Here is a 20,075-nt window from a genome sequence, read left to right as displayed (position 1 = left end):
GAGAGACTACTAATTTCAGACATAAGAGGGACTACACATAGGACATAGCCCTCCAGCAGCACAGACCCACTCACCTCCCTATGCTCAAGTCCTTCAACGGGAAGGATTGGCTGCTACAAAATGCTTGGTTGCTCGTTATTGCGCCCTTCACTTGCAAGCCAAAAGGGCAGGACCTCCACCACAACCTTCTACACCAGCTTATCCTCCCGGAAGCCATTCAAAAAAGCGAAGCGGAGCTTTCTCTATCCTCTCTGAAATGTGAAATCCACCAACACGCTGCACAACCCTCACTTTACAAGCCGATGAAAGTGCAAGCTTTTCAGATATCTTTGTTAAAAGAGTCACCTCGCAGGAGCTTGCATTTTTTGGCCTCTATATTGAACATTACATTTTTTTACAATTTACACCTTGGCCATAAGGATGCAAGTTAGTATCCATTAAGATATTGAAGTTGATAATATATTTGAGCAAGCTTTTTTGTCAGCTATGGCTTCCTGCACCTTCTGGTCTCAGGCTAAGGTAGGTGGCTCCGTTGAGGGCAGCGCACGAGGCCACGAGGCCGTCGTCAAGAGGCAGCCACCGTGACCCAAGAGGACATTTGGAACAAACCTTGTGGTAGGGTTCACCCTTATATGATCGTGCATTCAGAGTTCAGCAGACGAGCAAGATGTACACCTGCATAAAAGGGAAAGTATATGCATGTGTATCCTGTGAAACATAAAAAGGTTTAATCGTGGTCTGCCATGAACTAAAATGATGCAAGTGGGCATGCATAAAAACTCTACTTTGATTTATGCATAAATAAAAGTTGAGAAGTAGCTTTGAATTCCACAACCTTGGCAAGTAAATTTCCACACATGTGTACAACAAAACCAATATATTATGACTGCAGGAAAACAAGGTTGGTTCATACCTTCTCTAGTGGGTACAGTCTTCTTGCAGGCAGCACACTCGTCCTGTGTTACACGAAAGACAGAGCACAAAGAATAGCTTGTTAGGGATCTTAGACTATTCACATGGATACAGGTTTGGAAGCTAAAATCAATGACAAACGACACATGTTGCCAATTGATATAGAATGGGAAGCATGGATGACTAATCATATTGGCGGCCTTTTGAAGATTAGAGTCCTATTACTTTATAGTCTTCTTCTCGCGTAAAAAATATGAACTCTGGTTCAGGAGATAAAAAAACTCTATTGTACAGACAGAGCAATCCAAAAAATTGTAGGAATGGAGTACCTGTTCATTGTTTGCCTTCACACATGAAGATAGATAAACAATATATAGCAATAAGATCGATGTCACGCTTTAAAGAAAATACAATGGAATGGTTTACCGCGCTGGTGAGGCTGCGGGGATGGGGCGGGCGCCGCTGCGAGATTGGCGGGAGGACGAGGGCGGAGGCGTGGTGAAGCCAAGTGGTGGACGCCCACGGTACCAACATATGGTGTAGTAGAGATTAAAACAAAACTTCAGCTACATCTTCGTGCAGAAGAGACAAAAAAGAACTAAAAGATAGTTCGAGTCCTAGGCCATTTACACTATAGATATGATTTGCAGCCAGATAATTCGAGTCCTACCTCATTTGTAGCTTCTGTGAAAGATAAAACACCAATGGTAACATGTTAACTGAAAACTGATGTTATACTTGAAGATTCAGTGGTTTGTTATGAGGAGACAAAAGATCTAGTAGAAGAATAGGCAAGGAAGTAAGGGAAGGTTGACCTCAGTGTCTACAAGTGATTTGTTTTGTGAACAAGAGTGCGCTATACAATAGAATGATCAAAGTATTTTAGTCTTTTGTGATCCATTATTTAGACATTGATATGCAAAAATACTAATTGTTTTTTTGGAATATTATGTATTTCTGCTAATATACTGTTGCAACTGTTGTTTTTACAAATTGATTTTTTTGTTCTTAGCTAATGGAAATAAGCAATTATGGTAGACATTAATTCTAAGAGCATTTCAGAAGTTGAAAAACAGCAATACTAAAAAACAGAACTCATCATATACAAAGGAATCATTGTAAGACATGAACATGCTTACCTAGAAGAATCCAGTTAGTCCTTCTGACAGATCCTTGGCCAGCCTCTCTATCACCTCACGAAACCTGCTCATGTTCCTTGGTTCTCTCGATGCCTTCCAACTCCAGCTACTAATAGCACATGAGGCATTTAACTATACAACTTTCTAAAAACAATTGTCCACGTAACCTACCACATCAAATAAAATCCTAAATAGAGACATCAACAGTTTGCACTAATAAATACACTAAAAATCATCACCTTCTTCATATGATGTGTATAGGACTACCTTCTTCATCCGGCTTGTCTTGTTGGAGAGGCTTCTCCGAGGCATACGAATATGTTGAAGTATAAACATTGTTGCTCGGTGTAATGTCAGCCTTTACATACAAGTCGCTTTGTCCATATATTTTTGTGCCTGCTTCTTCTCTTGATTTATCACCACCTGTACCCCGCTTCTACATAGCAGGGTCAGTGGTGGCTCTGGCGTAGCATGGAAGCTCACTCACAACTCTACCAGTAAACTAAGCATGCTAAACTGTTAATGAAAAACAAACAAAATGATATTCGCAGATAACATCAGCAATCAGCAACGAATAAATGGAATGGTACAGTGTCAATACCTATTGTAATTGTAGTAAAACAAAGACAAAGAAAGGAGCAAGGATCAATAAAACTTACATGCTAAAATAGCCCTACCACTTGGCATCCTACACACAGGGACAAAAACGAAAAAAACATGTTAGAGTCAGTCTCCAATCAGGCACATGAACAGACCACTAATATATTAATATTCGTACAAGTTAAGGGATATAACTTTAAAATATAGTGTTGTAACTTCTAGTGTTATTTCTGATTCTCTCCCTAGATTCCAATTGAGTATCTCCATAATCATCACGACAATCTGCATACCAATACCGACATCTTTTTCTTGAGGAATGTCCCATTTAAATCTCAGATTTCTTGATGAATTACACTCATCGCAAAAGAATGAGCAGTCACAGAAAACCTACCTAGCTGGAATCACAAAAGAATGAGCTACCTATCAAAACATCATCTGTCATCTCCCTGGGCTTCTCTCTGGCCAGCGCAAAAAGAGCAAATTTCTAATCTTATCGTCGGCCAATAATCTGGGAACTCGCAGTAGATTAACTCAGACAAACTTTATTGATGAATACCTAGATGTTTCATACCAAGCTTCAGATCTGAAGACCTGAACCTTGATGATCTATCCATCCATTGTTTCCCCTGTGTATAGAAGACAATATAAGAAAATAAGCAGAGGAAGAACAATCAGTATGCTAGATTTGTATAACTAATGGGGCAGTTGACAATAGAAGCTTTGTAACCACCATATGCAGACAGACAAAAAGGGACATAAATTTGTAAACACTATTGATATCGTAATATGATGCAAAACCATCAAGCATAGCATTGATACAATGAAATATTTATCTTGAAGATTATTTTATGTTGTTAATTGTCCAATAGGTTCATAAATCAGTTAAGAGGCTGCTCGTTGTCGGATAGATTCTTAAATCAGCAAAGAGTTTGTAAATGGCAGAAAATTGTCACATATTTGGACAACCTTTTTGGTGCTACCAAACATTAATTCCAGAATTTGGTTGCAAGTTTCAGACACTAACACATTGTGGATGATAGGACATGATTGCTAGAATGTAACTGGTGTCGACAAAAGCAAATTGGAGCCTTACTTAGTGGGTACAAAGGGGTTGCTAACATCTTAAGAGCAGCTATTTGCAGAGAAGGCTTTTCAAATTAAATTATAGCAGTAATCATGAGGCAGTCTGAAAAGTGGCAGTAAATAATATCATCTACTACCAAGGGATTATCCCATAGCACTAAGACAATAAATTCAGACTTTCAATTATATGGATTTACTTGAGGTTTAAAATATAGTTCATGTTCTTGCTCAACCACTTTCTTTCCCTTCCAATTCCTATAGCATTTCAGTACATAAAACCAACTACTGACCATGGCTATGTCGTATGCAGATCCACGGAATTCACCCTCTCCGACCTCTGCGTGAGCTTCCTCTGATCCAAACAAACAGAGTACCACTGATAGCTACATGACCCAAAAACATTCACCGCCGAGACAAAAAAGGGAGCAGAAAGCCAAACGGATCCGAGGAAGATGCGTTGAGATTACCTTGCTATTCTACCGGAGCGGCTACCAAAGAACGCTCGTCGCCTGTCCACCACATGCCAACCTCCAAACAAGTGAGGCATCGCGTTGATGGCGGGGAGGAGAGGGGGCGGTGGGTGGGCAGTGGGATCGACAGAACCGTGCACCAAAACAATCTGTGGACGCCTACAGTAGCGTCTTAAGACAGACATGTCAGTAATATGAGATTTGCACAGATAAGTAATGGGCAAACTAAATTACAAGCAGCAAGAAACTTCACTCGGAACTTCGTGTAGTGCTCAGCAACAAAATCTACTATTACATGATGTTTAGTTTTACATGATTAGTTTATGCCCAATTTTCACATGTGGCAAAATGTCGAAAATGATTTGTTTGCAACAGTGTGCATTCATCTGGTTTGTCGCCATTTTGGCAACATAATTACTTCTGTCTAAAGGACATTGAGCTATGCAGTTTTTAAATCACATGTTTCAGAATTAATACAAAAAGTACCCCAAAAAATGTGGATGGGCAGTTGAACATTGAGACAGAAAATCGCAAATTCAGAACTGAATTCTAATCATCGTAAAATCAATTGCAGAATAGATTAGTAAGTGTATTCTAATCCTCGTAAACATCTTTTGGGGGACTTTTTTAAGTTGGTCATACGCACGGGAATAAATATATATATTGGTACATATATTTACTAAAACATGATTGTATTGATTCTTAGGAACAACGAGCATTCATGTAAAACTTGACGCAACTAAAAGAAATGTCCCTCTCTTAAGCCTTATCATTTTAGCGCATGTTGTGTTTAGATAGTCAACCCTATTTTAGCGCATGTTGGACCATTAAGCAATACACTGCCTTTGTATTCTCAACCTAGACCCAAAAAAACCCCACCATAAAAAGCAGCTAGATAAATAGCAGCGGGTTAGGAGTATTTTTTGCGTCTAAGTTGCCCGTACTCTATCTACAATGTAACAAGGTATGACTTGCATCTGCACACATGCAAGACATGAGAAATCAGGTAGAAGAATTCAGAGTCTGTAATATAATAAATAAACTTGTGTCAATTTCAAAATGAATCCCCTAAGTGAGGGTCAAAAGAACGCAAACCCCTTGGGCCTCTGATTCACTAAGTTGCCCGTACTCTATCTACAATGTAACAAGGTATGACTTGCATCTGCACACATGCAAGACATGAGAAATCAGGTAGAAGAATTCAGAGTCTGTAATATAATAAATAAACTTGTGTCAATTTCAAAATGAATCCCATAAGTGAGCGTCAAAAGAACGCAAACCCCTTGGGCCTCTGATTCACACAATTTTAACAAGGCAGCACACCACATAACCTTAGCAGCCAGCGACTCAGCGAGTGTGACGAGGAGGAGGGGTCAATCACCTGCGGAGGCGTCTCCATGAGAGAACGGCCAGGTGCTATCAACGGCAATCCGCGCGGCTCCGGTGGCACACGATGGTCAACTTGGTGGCGCCTACGGACGACTTCTTCTCCACCTCCATTGTGGTAGATACAGCGCGAAGTTGAGCGAGGGAAACAGGGAGCAGCGGTGCTAGGTCGAGCAGGTTGGCGGCGTTCTCAGAGAAGGTGAGGAGGTGGAAGGAACAGGTCGCGGGTACATCGGCACCACCTCCTCAGGGAGTGGCGGTGGCAAGTGGGCCGGTAGTCGACGGTTGGAGAGGTTCGCGGCACCGCCGGTGGCGGCCTCGTGCGCGTGCGTCTGGCCGACCGGCATCGCGTGGCGCTCAGAGGGATCAGGTTGTAGTGGATCTTGTGACGGATGGGCAGAGCGAGGTGGTGGGTCACGCGTCTGCTGGTGAGTCGGAGGACGGGGGAGCTGGTGAGTCAGAGGACAGGGGGCGAGGTTGGAGGTGGGGATCGACGCTCCTAGCTCTGCGCGTCTAGGGAAATAGACAGGGGGAGGCAAGGATCGCGAGCGGGACTGGGGCGAGCGGCGCCGGAGCGTGGCGGCCGCGATCGTGGAAGGTGAGCACGAGATCGGTGGAAGGGGATCTAGGTTGAGCGTCCGTCGATGGAACGGGGGAGCGATTTCCACCTACGCGATGGCTCTTCATCCCAGGCTCGCCCCCGCTGGGGAGTTTGGGGCTGGAGGGGAGCGAGGCAGGCCGGAGGGGAGGGAGGCGAGCATGGCGAGCGTCCGACGCGTGGAGGAGCAGGGGCGGCGAGCATCGCGGACGCGGGATAGGAAGGGGATAGCGACCATCGCGACGACGAAAGCGCGACCACCCGGGATCGAAGCGGAGGCAGAACCGTGCACGGGTGTGCATGCCTACGCTCCTGTCTTAAGGAGTAGTAGAGAAATTATCACTAATGGCACTAACAACTAGACAAAACAGCTAACAACTAGAAATACACGGCTAGTACAAAAGGCTTGAGAATGTTGCCTCCTAATGGCACTAACATTTAGTACAAGGAACATGATAATGGAAAGGTTGTTATAAGAACTTACTAGCGACCATGTTCAATATGAACTCCATCCTTAGAGTCTCTCGAAGTGCAAAAGGCATGGTCATCTGATTTGGCACATGCACAACACACTCGGTGCTTTGACAAGATCAGTACCAGTAAATCCCAACCTAGTCAGCTTAGTTATATATTTTTGTTGTAGGGCTTGCACTGGATCCTCATGTGCAACTTTCTCTTAGATTTAGCTTCACGCTCCATGATTTCAGTCATTATTATAAAGTGGTTCAAAGCATTCTTAAGGTCACCATGAAACCCACCTACCATATCCAAAAATGGGTCACTTGACTTGCTAACTTCATTTCATTTGTCTCGCATCCTTCTCTTGGAGGTTGCTGAAGTAGAATCAAGTGAGTTCCTATCTGAAGCCCAACGTGGTGTTTCTCTAGACATACTATCATCTTCAACTTCTCAATCTTGACTCTCTTCCAAAGCTATTTCTTTCTCCAGTTTGAAATAGCATCACCAAGACCTTCAACACCTTCTCCTGTAACAATGTCCTTCCCATATATAGCGGCTAAGGTGTCAAGGTGTGAGAATGAAATGCCATACAAGCCATTTGGATCAGGATATGTACAAGAAATCGGTATAAAAATCAGTACAAGAAATGAATACAAGAAATCATTACAAGAAATTGTGATATTTCAACATCTGTTGTGGCCTTGTCGACAATGCAAGGCTCTAGATATGAAAAGTAAAGGATAAACAACTGCATTTAGACTAGCTTAGCAGGGAGATTGGTGTTCTCTTGAATTTGACTTGTTATCCTAAATGAAATTACTTCTCACAATCCAAATAAGTCCTTGGGAAATTACTGGTTCTCATCCATCACCCCCCTTCCTGTACACCCCTAAACATATATGTAATTATTTGTACGGTATTATTGTATTAATAAATCTTTGGGAAATAAAGTTGGGCTTAATGGTAATCAATGTATTATTAGTGAGGCATATATATTTTTTACATACTAATTAAATATATGAAATTATGCATCATGCTAGATTTCTTTGATTGTGCACTTAATTGGAGGACTTAAAGTACTAAAAGTTGAATCTGGTTAAACTCAAAAGTTGGAATTTGAAAATTCAAATAAGGAATAGGAAATAAACTAGAAATTATAAATGAAAAATAAAATAAAAAGGAGAATCACCTGTATTGGGCCACGAGACTGGAATTCGACCCATCCTCCTTTTCCCCTCGTGCGCACGCTAGGCTTGCTCAACTCATCACGCGCGCGCCGATCCCCCTGTCACCGACACCGCGGGCCCGTTCGCCAGACACCCCCTGCCCCGTGAGCTACTTGTTGTCTCTGATTCGTGGCCCTGCCTTGCCAATTCATCTCTTCCCCCATGAGCGCTCGGCTCCGCAGAGCTCGGATCACCGACGCGGATTCCGAGGGGTTGTTGCTGGCGCCCCAGGACCAACCTTCCGAAGCTATGAAACCGTAGACCTAGGGCCAATTTTCCTTCTCGCTCTCGTACCCAGGCACCATTGTCGTAGAACTGTAAGGAGAGAGAGTCGAGAGGACCTCGCCTTTGCGGTTCACCCGGTCTCCACCACTCGGGCTTCAGCTAGTGTTCGAGGAGGTTCACCTGGGGCCGGGGATCGGGTATAGTCGCGGACAGATATTATCTATGATCGTGGATATGGTTGTGATCAGATATTTACAATATTCTATCCGAATCCGACCTTCTGCCATCCCTAAACCAACGTCCAAAATATACGGTCAGGCAGAGCAACAGGATGGTGGGGTCAAGTATGCATTCGGTGCAGCAGCAGCTCTACGGACCTAGCACACAAGTGGGTCCTAGCATGATGTGGTGTAGCAACAGCTCACGGATCAAACACGTAGGTGATGGTGCAGCAAGCTTGTTCGGTTATTCCGGTGGATTGAATGAGATTGAAAAAAATATGATTTTTTTAATTTGCTTAGGATTTAAACCCACTCAATCACATCCAATCTACATGAATTGGGAGCAAAACGAACAAGCCCGCAGGTGGTGGGGCCCAACTCCGGTGAAAGTTGAACTTTTTTGAAAATGTTAGTAATTGTTGGAACAATACCTTTTTATTTAAGATTGTTTTAGAAAGATCCCAAATCTTATATATTAGGAGAAATATGTTTAGGAGTTATTATAGATGCTCTAATCACATGTTAGAAACGTCGAAACAAACAGCTCCTATAGATTATAGCCAGCAACCTTGTTCTGTTATCATCTACTCCTAGATTATAGCTATTGGTTCGGTGCTGCATGCTTAGATAGCGTCAATGATGTATATCCAATATATGGTAGCCGGTCACCCCTATATATATATTGAGGATTTGAGGTGATCAATCCATTACGAGTTTAACCGCGCGCACAAGAGAAACAAAACAGATCAAACCAAACCGTCCCGCACCGCAGCTACTGCAGCAACTCGTTGGCAGGCGAGAGCGCGAGACGATGGAGGAGTACGTGGAGACGCTCAAGGCACGGAAGCAGGAGGAGAAGCTCAAGACCGTGAGCCTGGACGACTGGCTGCCCATCACGTCGTCGCGCACGGCCAAGTGGTACTACTCGGCGTTCCACAACGTGACGGCCATGGTCGGCGCCGGCGTGCTCGGCCTCCCCTTCGCCATGTCGCAGCTGGGATGGGGTCTGGGCACGGTGGCGATCGTCATGTCGTTCGTGATCACGCTGTACACGCTGTGGCAGCTGGTGGAGATGCACGAGATGGTGCCCGGCAAGCGCTTCGACCGGTACCACGAGCTGGGGCAGCACGTGTTCGGCGAGCGCCTGGGGCTCTGGATCATCCTGCCGCTGCAGATCATCGTCATGGTCGGCACCGACATCGTGTACATGGTCACGGGCGGGCAGTCGCTCAGGAAGTTCCACGACCTCGTCTGCCGCCAGGGCGGCTGCGGCGGCGACATCCGGCTCACGTTCTGGATCATGATCTTCGCCAGCCCACACTTCGTCCTGTCCCAGCTCCCCAACTTCAACTCCCTCTCCGCCGTCTCCGGCGCCGCCGCCGTCATGTCGCTCGCCTACTCCATGATCGCCTTCTCCACGTCGGTGGCCAAGGGCGGCCGCGCCGCGGACTACGGCCTCCGGGCCACGACGGCGCCTGGGCAGGCCTTCGGCATGCTGAGCGCGCTAGGCACCGTGTCGTTCGCGTACGCGGCGCACAACGTGGTGCTGGAGATCCAGGCCACCATCCCGTCCACCCCGGAGGCGCCGTCGAAGAAGCCCATGTGGCGCGGCGTCGTGGCGGCCTACGCCGTCGTCGCGCTCTGCTACTTCTCCGTCGCCTTCGCCGGGTACTACGCCTTCGGCAGCTCCGTGGACCCCAACGTGCTCATCACCCTGGACCGGCCGCGGTGGCTCATCGCCGCCGCCAACCTCATGGTCGTCGTCCACGTCATCGGCGGATACCAGGTCTTCGCCATGCCCATGTTCGACATGATCGAGACCGTGCTCGTGAAGAGGCACGGCTTCGCGCCGGGTTTCTGGCTCCGCTTCGTATCCCGCTCCGCGTATGTCGCCGCTACCATGTTCGTCGGCTTGACCTTCCCCTTCTTCGACGGCCTGCTCGGATTCTTCGGCGGCTTCGGGTTCGCGCCCACGACATACTTCGTAAGAGACTTGGAGCGATATGATCGCGATCTACTAGCTTGTTTCTTGATTATAGCTCTTGTATTTGATATAATCTATTGATCTCTGCTTGCATGGCCTGCAGATTCCTTGCATAATGTGGCTAGTGGTGCGGAAGCCCAAGAAGTACGGTCTGTCATGGTTCATTAACATTGTAAGTTTCCGTCGTCTTTTTGTTGATTCTTCCTTTGCATGGCACTAAATTGCTGCTATTTCTGTCAGATCTGTATCGTGATCGGCGTGCTGCTGACGCTTATCGCATCCATCGGAGGACTCCGACAAATCATCCTGGACGCCAAGAGTTACAAGCTGTACTCTTAAGCATCCAAGAAGAGTTACAGGCCGGACATGCAGTTTATTTGGGCGTTGTTTAGACAACAGAACAAATCCTTTCGTCGTATACGTACCTCATAGTCTATAGCTAATATACATACAATGTATCTAAGTCAGAGTTATGTCGGGAAATTATTTTTCTGTAATCGATTACAATTTACACCCTTCTTATCTTTTAGATTAATTAGCACTGCTACTTTTTATCACCTTCTTCAAAAGATGAAATAAATTATAGTATACTTATTAGTAGCATATGAGATGAATTAATCATGTGTTTCGCTCCGATCCTTTTTTACAAATATGATTCCTGGACGTGGGTACGAGATTTGAAAATGTGATGCTGCATATACACGCGCGTACAATGTCTGAAATTCTAATGGGCGCATGGAGATATTACATGTTATTATATCCTCTTACTTTCCTATTCCACCCATCGTCGTCCCAGAAGAAAAACTACACATCTCGACCTCTCGATTTTCAAGACAGTCTAATCTTTATAAGTTGCAATTCTTATAAAAAAATATAGTACCATAAGTTTATAATCACTCTGTTCCAAAATAGTATTCATTTTAGCTCTTGGTTTTTATGTTTATATTAGACACATATATAAAACATATACGCGGCACGCCATACATTGCTACGGACTAAACATGTTGTGATAAAATAACGATGAAACAAAGTTCGTGTTTGAGTGCATAAGCTGCAATCTCTGATCTCAAACTGCAATGGAGCTCTAATGTGCCCATCAGTCTCCTCTTTGGGGAGTCCAATATCACCTTGCTAAATTCACAATATTTCACACTCACGAAAACTATAGATTGCAGCTTTGATCGGCATGACCTTCAGGATACTTGTAAACATTGTGTCAATGCTTGTAAAGAAAATTTGGTGATGCTTGCGTGATTATGCTTGGAGGCAATTGAGATAATTGTGTGAACATATTTTGAAAATTTATGTATTCAAGTTGCAGCATTTACAACGATGGAGTACTGGTGAAATTTCCTAGGCATCCACCACTACATGTAGAATTCAGTAAACACTACAGCCATGGAATCTTGTAGAACTGCAAAATATTATAGCTTACACATTGAAGTAAATATTGTTCAAACAAAAGATGCTGAAAGGACAAAACAAACCATGAATTGCAGCAGCTTAGTGAATTCAAACTACTGGTTGCTTTAGCTTATGAGCAGTACTGAGTACAACTTGCAGTATCTAAATCAATATGAATACTAAAATTATGGAGGCTCATTCATTTTAAAAATAAGACTCAGGCACAACACATTCTGAACCCATCCTCCACTGAAAGTTACAAATTTAAACATGTTATGATTAATGTACTGATATTTTCATAATTATTCTAAACATCATAAATTTTAGTACTTAACTTTTGTTACATGTTTAACTAAATTTAAAAACTTTGGTTGCTAAGTAAAGGGTGCAGTTGTTTTAGGATGGAGGAGAAGCATGCATGCTTTTTGAAAAGCATATGGCGAGTACGAGCATACCTATTAGATTAGATAATATGTGTGCGCCTAATGATATTGTGCCTAATTTGGCTGAACCTGAATCGACAGAGTACCACATTTCCTTGGCGCAAGATCCAAGACATAGTAGACATTGCCCCTGTTTGTTTTAGCTTTTTGAAGCTTCTGGCCACCAAAAGTTGCTGCGGACTACCAAACGCTCAGCTTTTTAGTTAACTTCTATAAAATTCGTTTGGGTAAAAACCATTCAACATCAATATAAACACATAATCGGTTGAGTCGTTGCAATAGTAGGAATTCGTCACTTTCTAGATCCTGAGTCTTATGGACACCTTTATCTTCCTCCGCATGTAATCCTAATGATACTCAGATTCTCGCTACAGTCAGATTCTCGCCACAGCCAGATTCTCAGAAAAGCTGGTCAGAAAAAAGCTGAACCAAACATTATCTTCTTGACGGAGCTTCTAAAACTAAAGGCCCGCCTGTTTGTTTGGTTGGAATCGAATCTTGTTCTAGCAATTAGAATTAATTTGAATTAAATTACGGCGAATGTTTAAAGAAATTAATTTTTTGAATTAGATTTCAAATAATGTTTGGGTAATTGGAAACGTACAAATCTGCAAAATTTGCGAGAGAAGTAAACGATTTGTATAAAGTGGCATCGCTAACCACGCTGAGCCCAGCAACTAGAGGTACCTCCCTCGTGAATTCAAGAGGAAGTCGTAGTAAACATTTACATAACCATAGCGGTATACTACTAGGGCATCTGTGTGAATGTGCTGTAGAAAATGGTAATGCGTATTTATAGAAACTTAGAGACAATTGAGCACAAAGTGGTTCCATGGTCTAGTGGTTAGGACATTGGACTCTGAATCCAGTAACCCGAGTTCAAATCTCGGTGGAACCTTTTTTTATGTTTTTTGTTCCTTTTTTTTTGTCCGTGTGAATCTCTTTCCTTTCAAAGGGGACCTGACAACAGACTGGCACGTGCAGCCGCACATGAGATACATTGCGGCCTATTCCATATCTTTTTCAATTAGTTTTAAAATTAATTGTATGTTTAAAATTTTTAATCAGCATTCAAATATAATGCTGGTTTTTAGCGGCTGAGATTCAAGCAGGCCTTAAATTACATGTGAAAGAGCTATCAATTCCCCGATGTAGCGGAAACGTAACACGGTTATTAATTCTTGCCTGAACCTCTTTTTTGAGTTTCAGGTTTTGCTGGGCTCCAATCTTTCCTTGAACTCGACATTTCAGTGACCTTAATGTGTTATATCTCTCTCTTTTTTTAAGAAAAGTTGAACTTGCCAGCAGGACAAGGACCACTAGTACTAACATTAAATACTTAATCTATTAACAATCTAACGTGGGTACATGATGCTACACGGCTTCACCCTCCCCACGCATAACGTCCGTAAAAAATAGTGTAGAACAAGCACTCGGATCCACACCCATCTACTCTAGAAATTTGAAGCTAACCACCACACCACACGTAACTTAGTGTTTAGAAATAAACACAAATTATATTAGTAGCCTAGGCGCCGCTCCCCACACTCCCTCGCCTCATGACAACGCACGGGCACATACCTAGTAAATACTTAAAAGCTTGTAGACTTATAGCTAAAGGCTTCACCTAGTGAGAATAAATTGATTATAATGAAACATTCTCACATGTTTCGATAAAAGACTATTTTAGAATAATTATGGTGTTTGTGGCTCATTATGATTTAGGAAGTGTTTGTTTGGGATTATAATCTGCCTACATTATATAATCTAACTTATTTTAAACTAACACTTAGTTCAAAAAAAGTTAGATTATATAATCTGAGTAGATTATTGTGGTGGTTTCTGAAACTGAGAGATAATAAGATTTGTGTTCGACAGGGATGCTAGCGCGGACTCACTCTGAATGGTGAGCTATGGGGGACTCGAATGTGGATCTGAGACGAGTGGGTTATACTGGTTTAGGTCGGAGCCCTAGTCGAGTGTAGTGTTGATAGTAGTATTGCTTGGAGCGTGTTATAGTTGGGTGTCTGTGTGAAGATGTGAGATGTGTCTTGGATGGTGGATGCTGTCTTGTCCTTTTATAGCTCAAGGGTAGACGTTACAATGAAAACTTATATTATACTAGGTGGAGTTCGACCTCCTGTTTATAGGCCTCGTAGCTATGGTCTCGTCTGCTCGGTCGTGCTTTTGGGCCTTGTAGATTTCCCTCTCTAATCTCCATCTCTCTCCGGCTCTACGTCGTTAGAGGCGTCTTGGGTGGCCTGTCGATCTCATGACAAGCCCTAGGATCTCTCCTTTCCGACGGAGTCTCTTCCGGGAGCGAGATCTAGATGTTATTGGCGAACTCCGTCGCCTCTGCGCACATGCGGACAATCCAGCCACCAGGTGTGGACCGTCCGGTTTGTCGGGTAGAAACTCTAGCCTCTGCATCAGTTGCGGATCGTCCGCACTTCCGCAGAGAGCATCATCGTCGGTACTCATCCCAGTATCCCAGTGATAACGCCCAAATCGGCGCCAACAAAAAGGATTATAGCAGGCTGAGGCGGTGGAACAGCAGATCAAATAAAACAGGAAGATGGATAATAATAACTAATAAGGAATAGTGTGCAGGGCAACTGTGCAATGGCATAACACCTATACTAACATTTTGGATACACACGGGCATGCAAGACAAGATCCCAGTGAAACTGCAGATTCAGAAGTTACAATGGATAACATGTGTACAAAAAGAGGATGGTTTGTTAAAATCATGTTCAAAATTTCTAAGCTTTTGTTCAATCGAAGGCACCAGATTAAGCAGAATTTACTCATCTTCCACATTGTTTCAATTTTCAATACATTAATACTCATAATAATTTACCACGAACAGTGGGCCATTTATGGTTTTCAACAACATGCCACATTTTTCATGTGAGAGTAGATAGTTCACACAGATAGTACTAAGAATTAAGCAGCAGCATAATAATAAACCCAAATAAAAGACATGCACACAGTTGGAATGCAGTTACAATACCAAATTCCTTATAATAAATGGTATTTGTGTATTTATGAGACAAACCTACAATATTCAATGTTAAACAAGACAAACGTTGAAATAATACTAAACAGCGGTAAAGCATGTCATAGACGAGCATTATGGATAACTGAACAGAAAAAGACCGAATCTTGAGATTAGACAATTAAAAATCCTTTAAAATTTATGGTATTGCCACAACATTTATGAGAATGGAAAATCTGTAGCACCAACGGTTGTTTTTCCAGTTCTTCGGAGCAAAATAATAATACAAAACTGTAAAGAGTAACCTTGAGCCAATGTTTTCATGTCGTCCGGCCAATGTTTTCAAGTCGAACGACTTGATGGTATGGGTGACAATATGCTCTAAATTTTACACTATAAGATTTAAGAATCAGACCGGATTAGAATATATACCTATTTTTATTCATTTTAAACTAAAATTTATTTAGTCCTACCAAAGTAGCATTTGAATCATGATCCATACCACTCTTACTTGCTGGTCGTTCTGGCGGAGCTATTTACAATACTCGAATAACATTCAATGGGAATGAAAAAAATTAGTATCAACGACTTTTTCCAACTCAAATCTCATTACAATCAGATTTTAGCTTGATACATATGCAGTATTTTTCTATATACATTTTGCTGTGAATCGTGATTCAAAGTATTTCAAACCTTCAATGTTTTGCATGAGCTCACATTGAGAAATGATGAAAAACTAATGTCCCTTTTAAGCTTTTGGATGCTTTGGAAACTTTCCACAAATTCAACATGAGCTTCTTCAACCTCACACTAGGAACATCAGTATTAGTCAATATTCGCTATTATATTAGCATAACTACGGCCGAGAATATCGTAACATTACAAGTTACATAAGGTCATCTACGGCATTCCAGCACTATCATCCCAAACACTAACAAATTGCGATCAACATCACTCATGAAACTATACTGGAAATTAGTGACTCCTCCGGTTAAACTGTATTGCAAACTGATCAGCAGCCACCATTGCTTGCGAAGCTGCAGCAAGAGAACCAGCATACCTATAAATTAAGTAACTGGTATGAATTAAATAGTTCCTTATGAAGAACACAGTTTAATAGTAACAATATATTAGACAATATGACAACCAATTTCCATGAATTAGAAGTTGAAGAAAAAATACATACATAGTGACTAATAAGCAAGCTCCAATCTGCATAACTATTACTCCTTCACCTTCTGGTTTTGTGCTGTTAATGCAGCGGGCGCAAAACCAGTTTTCATGGATTGAGGTGACCAAATCTACAAATCATAACTTTCTGTCACAAATTGCTTGTCACAACAATGACAGTCAATTTGATAAGTCATATAAACAAAAGTAAATTCAGCATGTGGATCACTCACGTTGGTTCAGCCCAACAGAGAACAATTCAGTCTGCAGATTACCCCTCTTGACAAAGTCCAGGAGTGGTTGCATATCAAGAGCTGAAAGTTGTGTTCCCTCTTGCTCTGCTCTGGAAAAAGGAAAAAGGTTGTATGTAAACTTTCAGCTACACAAACTTAAGAATTCATGGATCATAACCAACATGGTATTTCCAATTTTAAAAAACAACACGCCATAGAGATCCCCTTCAGATATCTGATTCATTCATTGCACAACTCAACATTCAACAAATATACCTTCTGTTACAGGGGATTATAACCAAATCATATATTGGATCTCCAATGTAATATGTCCATAAGGAAGATTTAAACCATAAAAATGTAAAATTACCAATCGTAACTAACTATTTATTATCTTCTGTAAATTTCAGAGCAAAACCGAAGGAAACATAAATCCTAGTGATATTTATCAGTTATAAAATTGTGGTGATCCACAAATACAGCCGCTAATGGAGTGTTTGGTTTGAGAAATCAACAATACTTTGTTGCTCGGCCTCCGGTTGTGAACGCGAATGGAGTATCTTTGAATTTGTAAGACATTCACATTATCTACTTACTGAAATTTTTATTCTTTCCCTTCGTAGTTGGTTACTAGGTTACTAAATGGGTAGTGGTTTCTTTTTTAGATCCGTACAAAGAAAAGGAATAGATTGGGGCATCAAATGTTGAATGATTTGGTTTATATCCAATACAACAAGAAAATAATAGAAAGATTCAAAAAGAAGCCGTGTGGAAATAAAAAATCTGAACCCTTTGATCTTAGAAGTGTTTCAATGGGACAACGAATGGGTTCAAATAGCAACTAACAATGAAGAAGTTCATCCTGGAGATCATGATCTTTTCTGATCCCATGTTGATGAAGTCATTGGTGCAACATCATCACTAGGGATGAAAACAGATACTTATTCGGATACCAGTTTTTTGTCTTTTTTCTTTGATTGTGAATAAATAAAATATAGAATCGGTTATGCAAATTCGTATTCTTTTTTTAGCATTGAGCTTGTAAAGATTCATAAAAGGTAAGTCTCAAATTTATCATATATCTTTTCAAATGATAGATATAAAATTCGTATACGGATAGATATACCTTTTCACCTTTTTGTTGCAATAACGTGGGGGTTGTATAAGGATTCATGAGCTTTGATGAATTTAGCTAACTGCAACCCTGGTGTTCCATGTGCCCTGATTCACTACCTCCTCAGAATAGAATCTGCCCCTGGTTAATCCTGATGCACTATACATTGTTTTGTATCATACTATGTAAAGTTTCTGAAAACAAAAGTTACTTTGTATGAACCACTAATATGTAACTATTATGTTAGTGCTGATTTTGCATTTGAACAAGTAAATTTCACTCAGGTTTCTGGCTTCAAGAAAGGATTCTATTTGACATGCAGTTACTTGCATATATGCATTCTTTTCATGGTAAGCACCATACATTTTAGGGCTGAGCATTACTGGGATCAGGGGAACTAATGTTGCGGAGAAAGCATTCCTCTCATTCCAATTATAATGATGTTAACCAGCAAGAACCGAATGTAGCATTGAAAATATTCAATTCATTGTAAGTTCGTAGAAAATATAAATCTATGGCCTGTGATTGTAGCATATTGTTTCTCCACGTCTCACCCAACTATCACAAAAAATAGCAGATCAAAGAATTTGAAGGCTACAGTTGGGCCTTTGTCTGCCCATAGTGAGGACTGAGGAGTACATCTTGCCAGGTTAAGAAATGTAGGTTGAAGGGAAGTCTCAAATGGATGGTACATCACCCGTAACCCGTTGCAGCGCACACGCATGATCCTAGTACAGGTAAAACTGATGCTGGTACTTATACCACGAAAAGGGTGATCTAGGGACTATGAAAGGACTCACACGACGGGAAGGAGGCGAGATGGCCCGGAGGGGTCGTAGTTGAGCAGGAGCGCAGCCTGGACCGGCTTCCCTGCGAGAGCATGTCAGTCGGTTACAAATCGAGCGAGACAGGGAGCTTGAAGAAGCCCAAAGACCCTGGGGGGGGGGGGGGGGGGGGGTTCGAGATAGAAGACCGGAGGTGCCGATGTGCTTCGCGGCCCACTTCTCCCACACCCTACGCGCCCACAACCAGTCTGCCGCCATTGGGGGCGGCACCGCCTGCTACTACTTCGGTGTGCGCGGTGGTGAGGGTAGCCTGTAGCGGATGCGGCGCGGCGGCGGTGTGTCAGAGACTCAGAGGTTTGTGCTTGGGGAATAACCTTTGGGCGTCTTTTTTTTTGGGGGGGGGGGGGGGGGGGGGGGTTGAACTGATGAACTCAACCTTTGGGCGTCCTGCGCGGCTCTTTTGCTGCGTACATTTCTAACTCACTACTCACTAGCGGTCACATGGAACACGGAGAAGAGGGCGTGTTTGTTTCAGTTTAAAATTGAATTCTAGTCAAACAAAAGCGAGCTGATGAAATGAGTCCACCAAACTCAGTTTTTTCTTTAATTAAGAGCTGTTTGGTTACATGAGCTAATTTTTAGGACTTGTTTGGTTGGCCGCCGCTCATGCCACAGCACGCCACAAATTTATCGTCGTTGTTGTGGCGGCCAAATCGAACGTCAGCCGCTGCTTAGACAAGATGAGGCAGCTTCGGCACCACACCAAAGAGGCCCTTAGTCTCTTCAATTTAGTCAAGGGGGCCAAGTCAGAATTATTACTATCTAATAGAAGGCGCAACAACCACCTTGGTTGTGGCATCCTTCACACCATATATAAATAAAAAGATAATATGGTTGATACGTGAATCAACGTTCGTCGGTACCTTCTTGACTTCTACAAATCTAAACGAGACCCAATCTCCTCCTGTGTCGACATAAAGGGAAGGCCGCCGCCTCAGCGTCGCTGCCATCTCACACCGACTCCAACTCGACATTAGTAGTCTCTCCCTACTAAGTTGCAGGTGTGCTGATCGGCCTCTTGTCACAAGTGATGGCTGCAGTTGCAGCTTGTTGGCTCACCGGCTGCTGCAGTAGCCAGCATCTTATATTGGGAACTAAAACAAAATCGTGCATTTATTGTTTCTTTAAGAAGAAAAAACTGAACGATACGCATAACACAACTAGAACAAAAATGTACAGTGAATTCAAAACAAACCAGAAAGTGAGAAAAAAAACCGTCTCCTGAAATGCAACATAACTATTTCAATGTCATATAAAAGTTGTACAAATAATATTTTCAGGATTTGGTTTGTCTGGTGTCAACCATACAAGCACCACCCAGTAAAGTAAGTTTACCAAAGCATCAATTGGACGTATGCTGCATCAACCTATACATATTTATGGTGTTTGGTTTGATGAATAAGCTAGTCCAACATCTTCTCACTCCTCAATTTTTTCGTTTGTTTTATGAACAAATGAGTTGATCCATCATCACCTAATTTCTTATAGTTAGTTAGTACTAATATTAGGAATGATGTCATTACACCAAATTCGAAGAATTGATTTATGATACACCATCTCATTTT

The 20,075-nt window shown here is 42.3% G+C and overlaps 2 protein-coding genes, 1 long non-coding RNA gene and 1 other non-coding gene across 4 annotated transcripts; 2 read left to right on the top strand and 2 right to left on the bottom strand.

The window, feature by feature from the left end:
• Nucleotides 1-3,146: 3,146 nt before the first annotated feature.
• LOC109940166 (uncharacterized) lies at nucleotides 3,147-4,294 on the bottom strand. The gene is made up of 3 exons (XR_002262701.1): nucleotides 4,202-4,294; nucleotides 4,025-4,117; nucleotides 3,147-3,277 (listed from the first exon to the last, which is right to left on the bottom strand). It is a non-coding gene; the product is annotated as an uncharacterized lncRNA (long non-coding RNA).
• A 4,751-nt stretch (nucleotides 4,295-9,045) lies between these two features.
• On the top strand, nucleotides 9,046-10,893 carry LOC103630149 (lysine histidine transporter 2). The gene is made up of 3 exons (XM_008651235.1): nucleotides 9,046-10,303; nucleotides 10,407-10,475; nucleotides 10,544-10,893. The coding sequence occupies exons 1-3, from the start codon at nucleotides 9,131-9,133 to the stop codon at nucleotides 10,640-10,642; spliced, it is 1,341 nt and encodes a 446-aa protein (XP_008649457.1). The 5' UTR covers nucleotides 9,046-9,130; the 3' UTR covers nucleotides 10,643-10,893.
• A 2,083-nt stretch (nucleotides 10,894-12,976) lies between these two features.
• TRNAQ-CUG (transfer RNA glutamine (anticodon CUG)) lies at nucleotides 12,977-13,048 on the top strand. Its single transcript has one exon. It is a non-coding gene; the product is annotated as a tRNA-Gln (tRNA).
• A 2,799-nt stretch (nucleotides 13,049-15,847) lies between these two features.
• LOC100278172 (uncharacterized) lies at nucleotides 15,848-18,842 on the bottom strand. Its single transcript, NM_001151534.2, has 5 exons — nucleotides 18,639-18,842; nucleotides 18,466-18,535; nucleotides 16,552-16,661; nucleotides 16,335-16,449; nucleotides 15,848-16,208 (listed from the first exon to the last, which is right to left on the bottom strand). The coding sequence occupies exons 1-5, from the start codon at nucleotides 18,706-18,708 to the stop codon at nucleotides 16,124-16,126; spliced, it is 450 nt and encodes a 149-aa protein (NP_001145006.1). The 5' UTR covers nucleotides 18,709-18,842; the 3' UTR covers nucleotides 15,848-16,123.
• Between the last annotated feature and the right edge of the window lie 1,233 nt (nucleotides 18,843-20,075).

The sequence above is a fragment of the Zea mays genome, chromosome 6 (assembly GCF_902167145.1).
Source record: "Zea mays cultivar B73 chromosome 6, Zm-B73-REFERENCE-NAM-5.0, whole genome shotgun sequence".
Classification (NCBI taxonomy): Eukaryota; Viridiplantae; Streptophyta; class Magnoliopsida; order Poales; family Poaceae; genus Zea; species Zea mays.
Note: the sequence above shows the minus strand (reverse complement) of the source record. Positions and strands in the feature narration are given on the sequence as shown.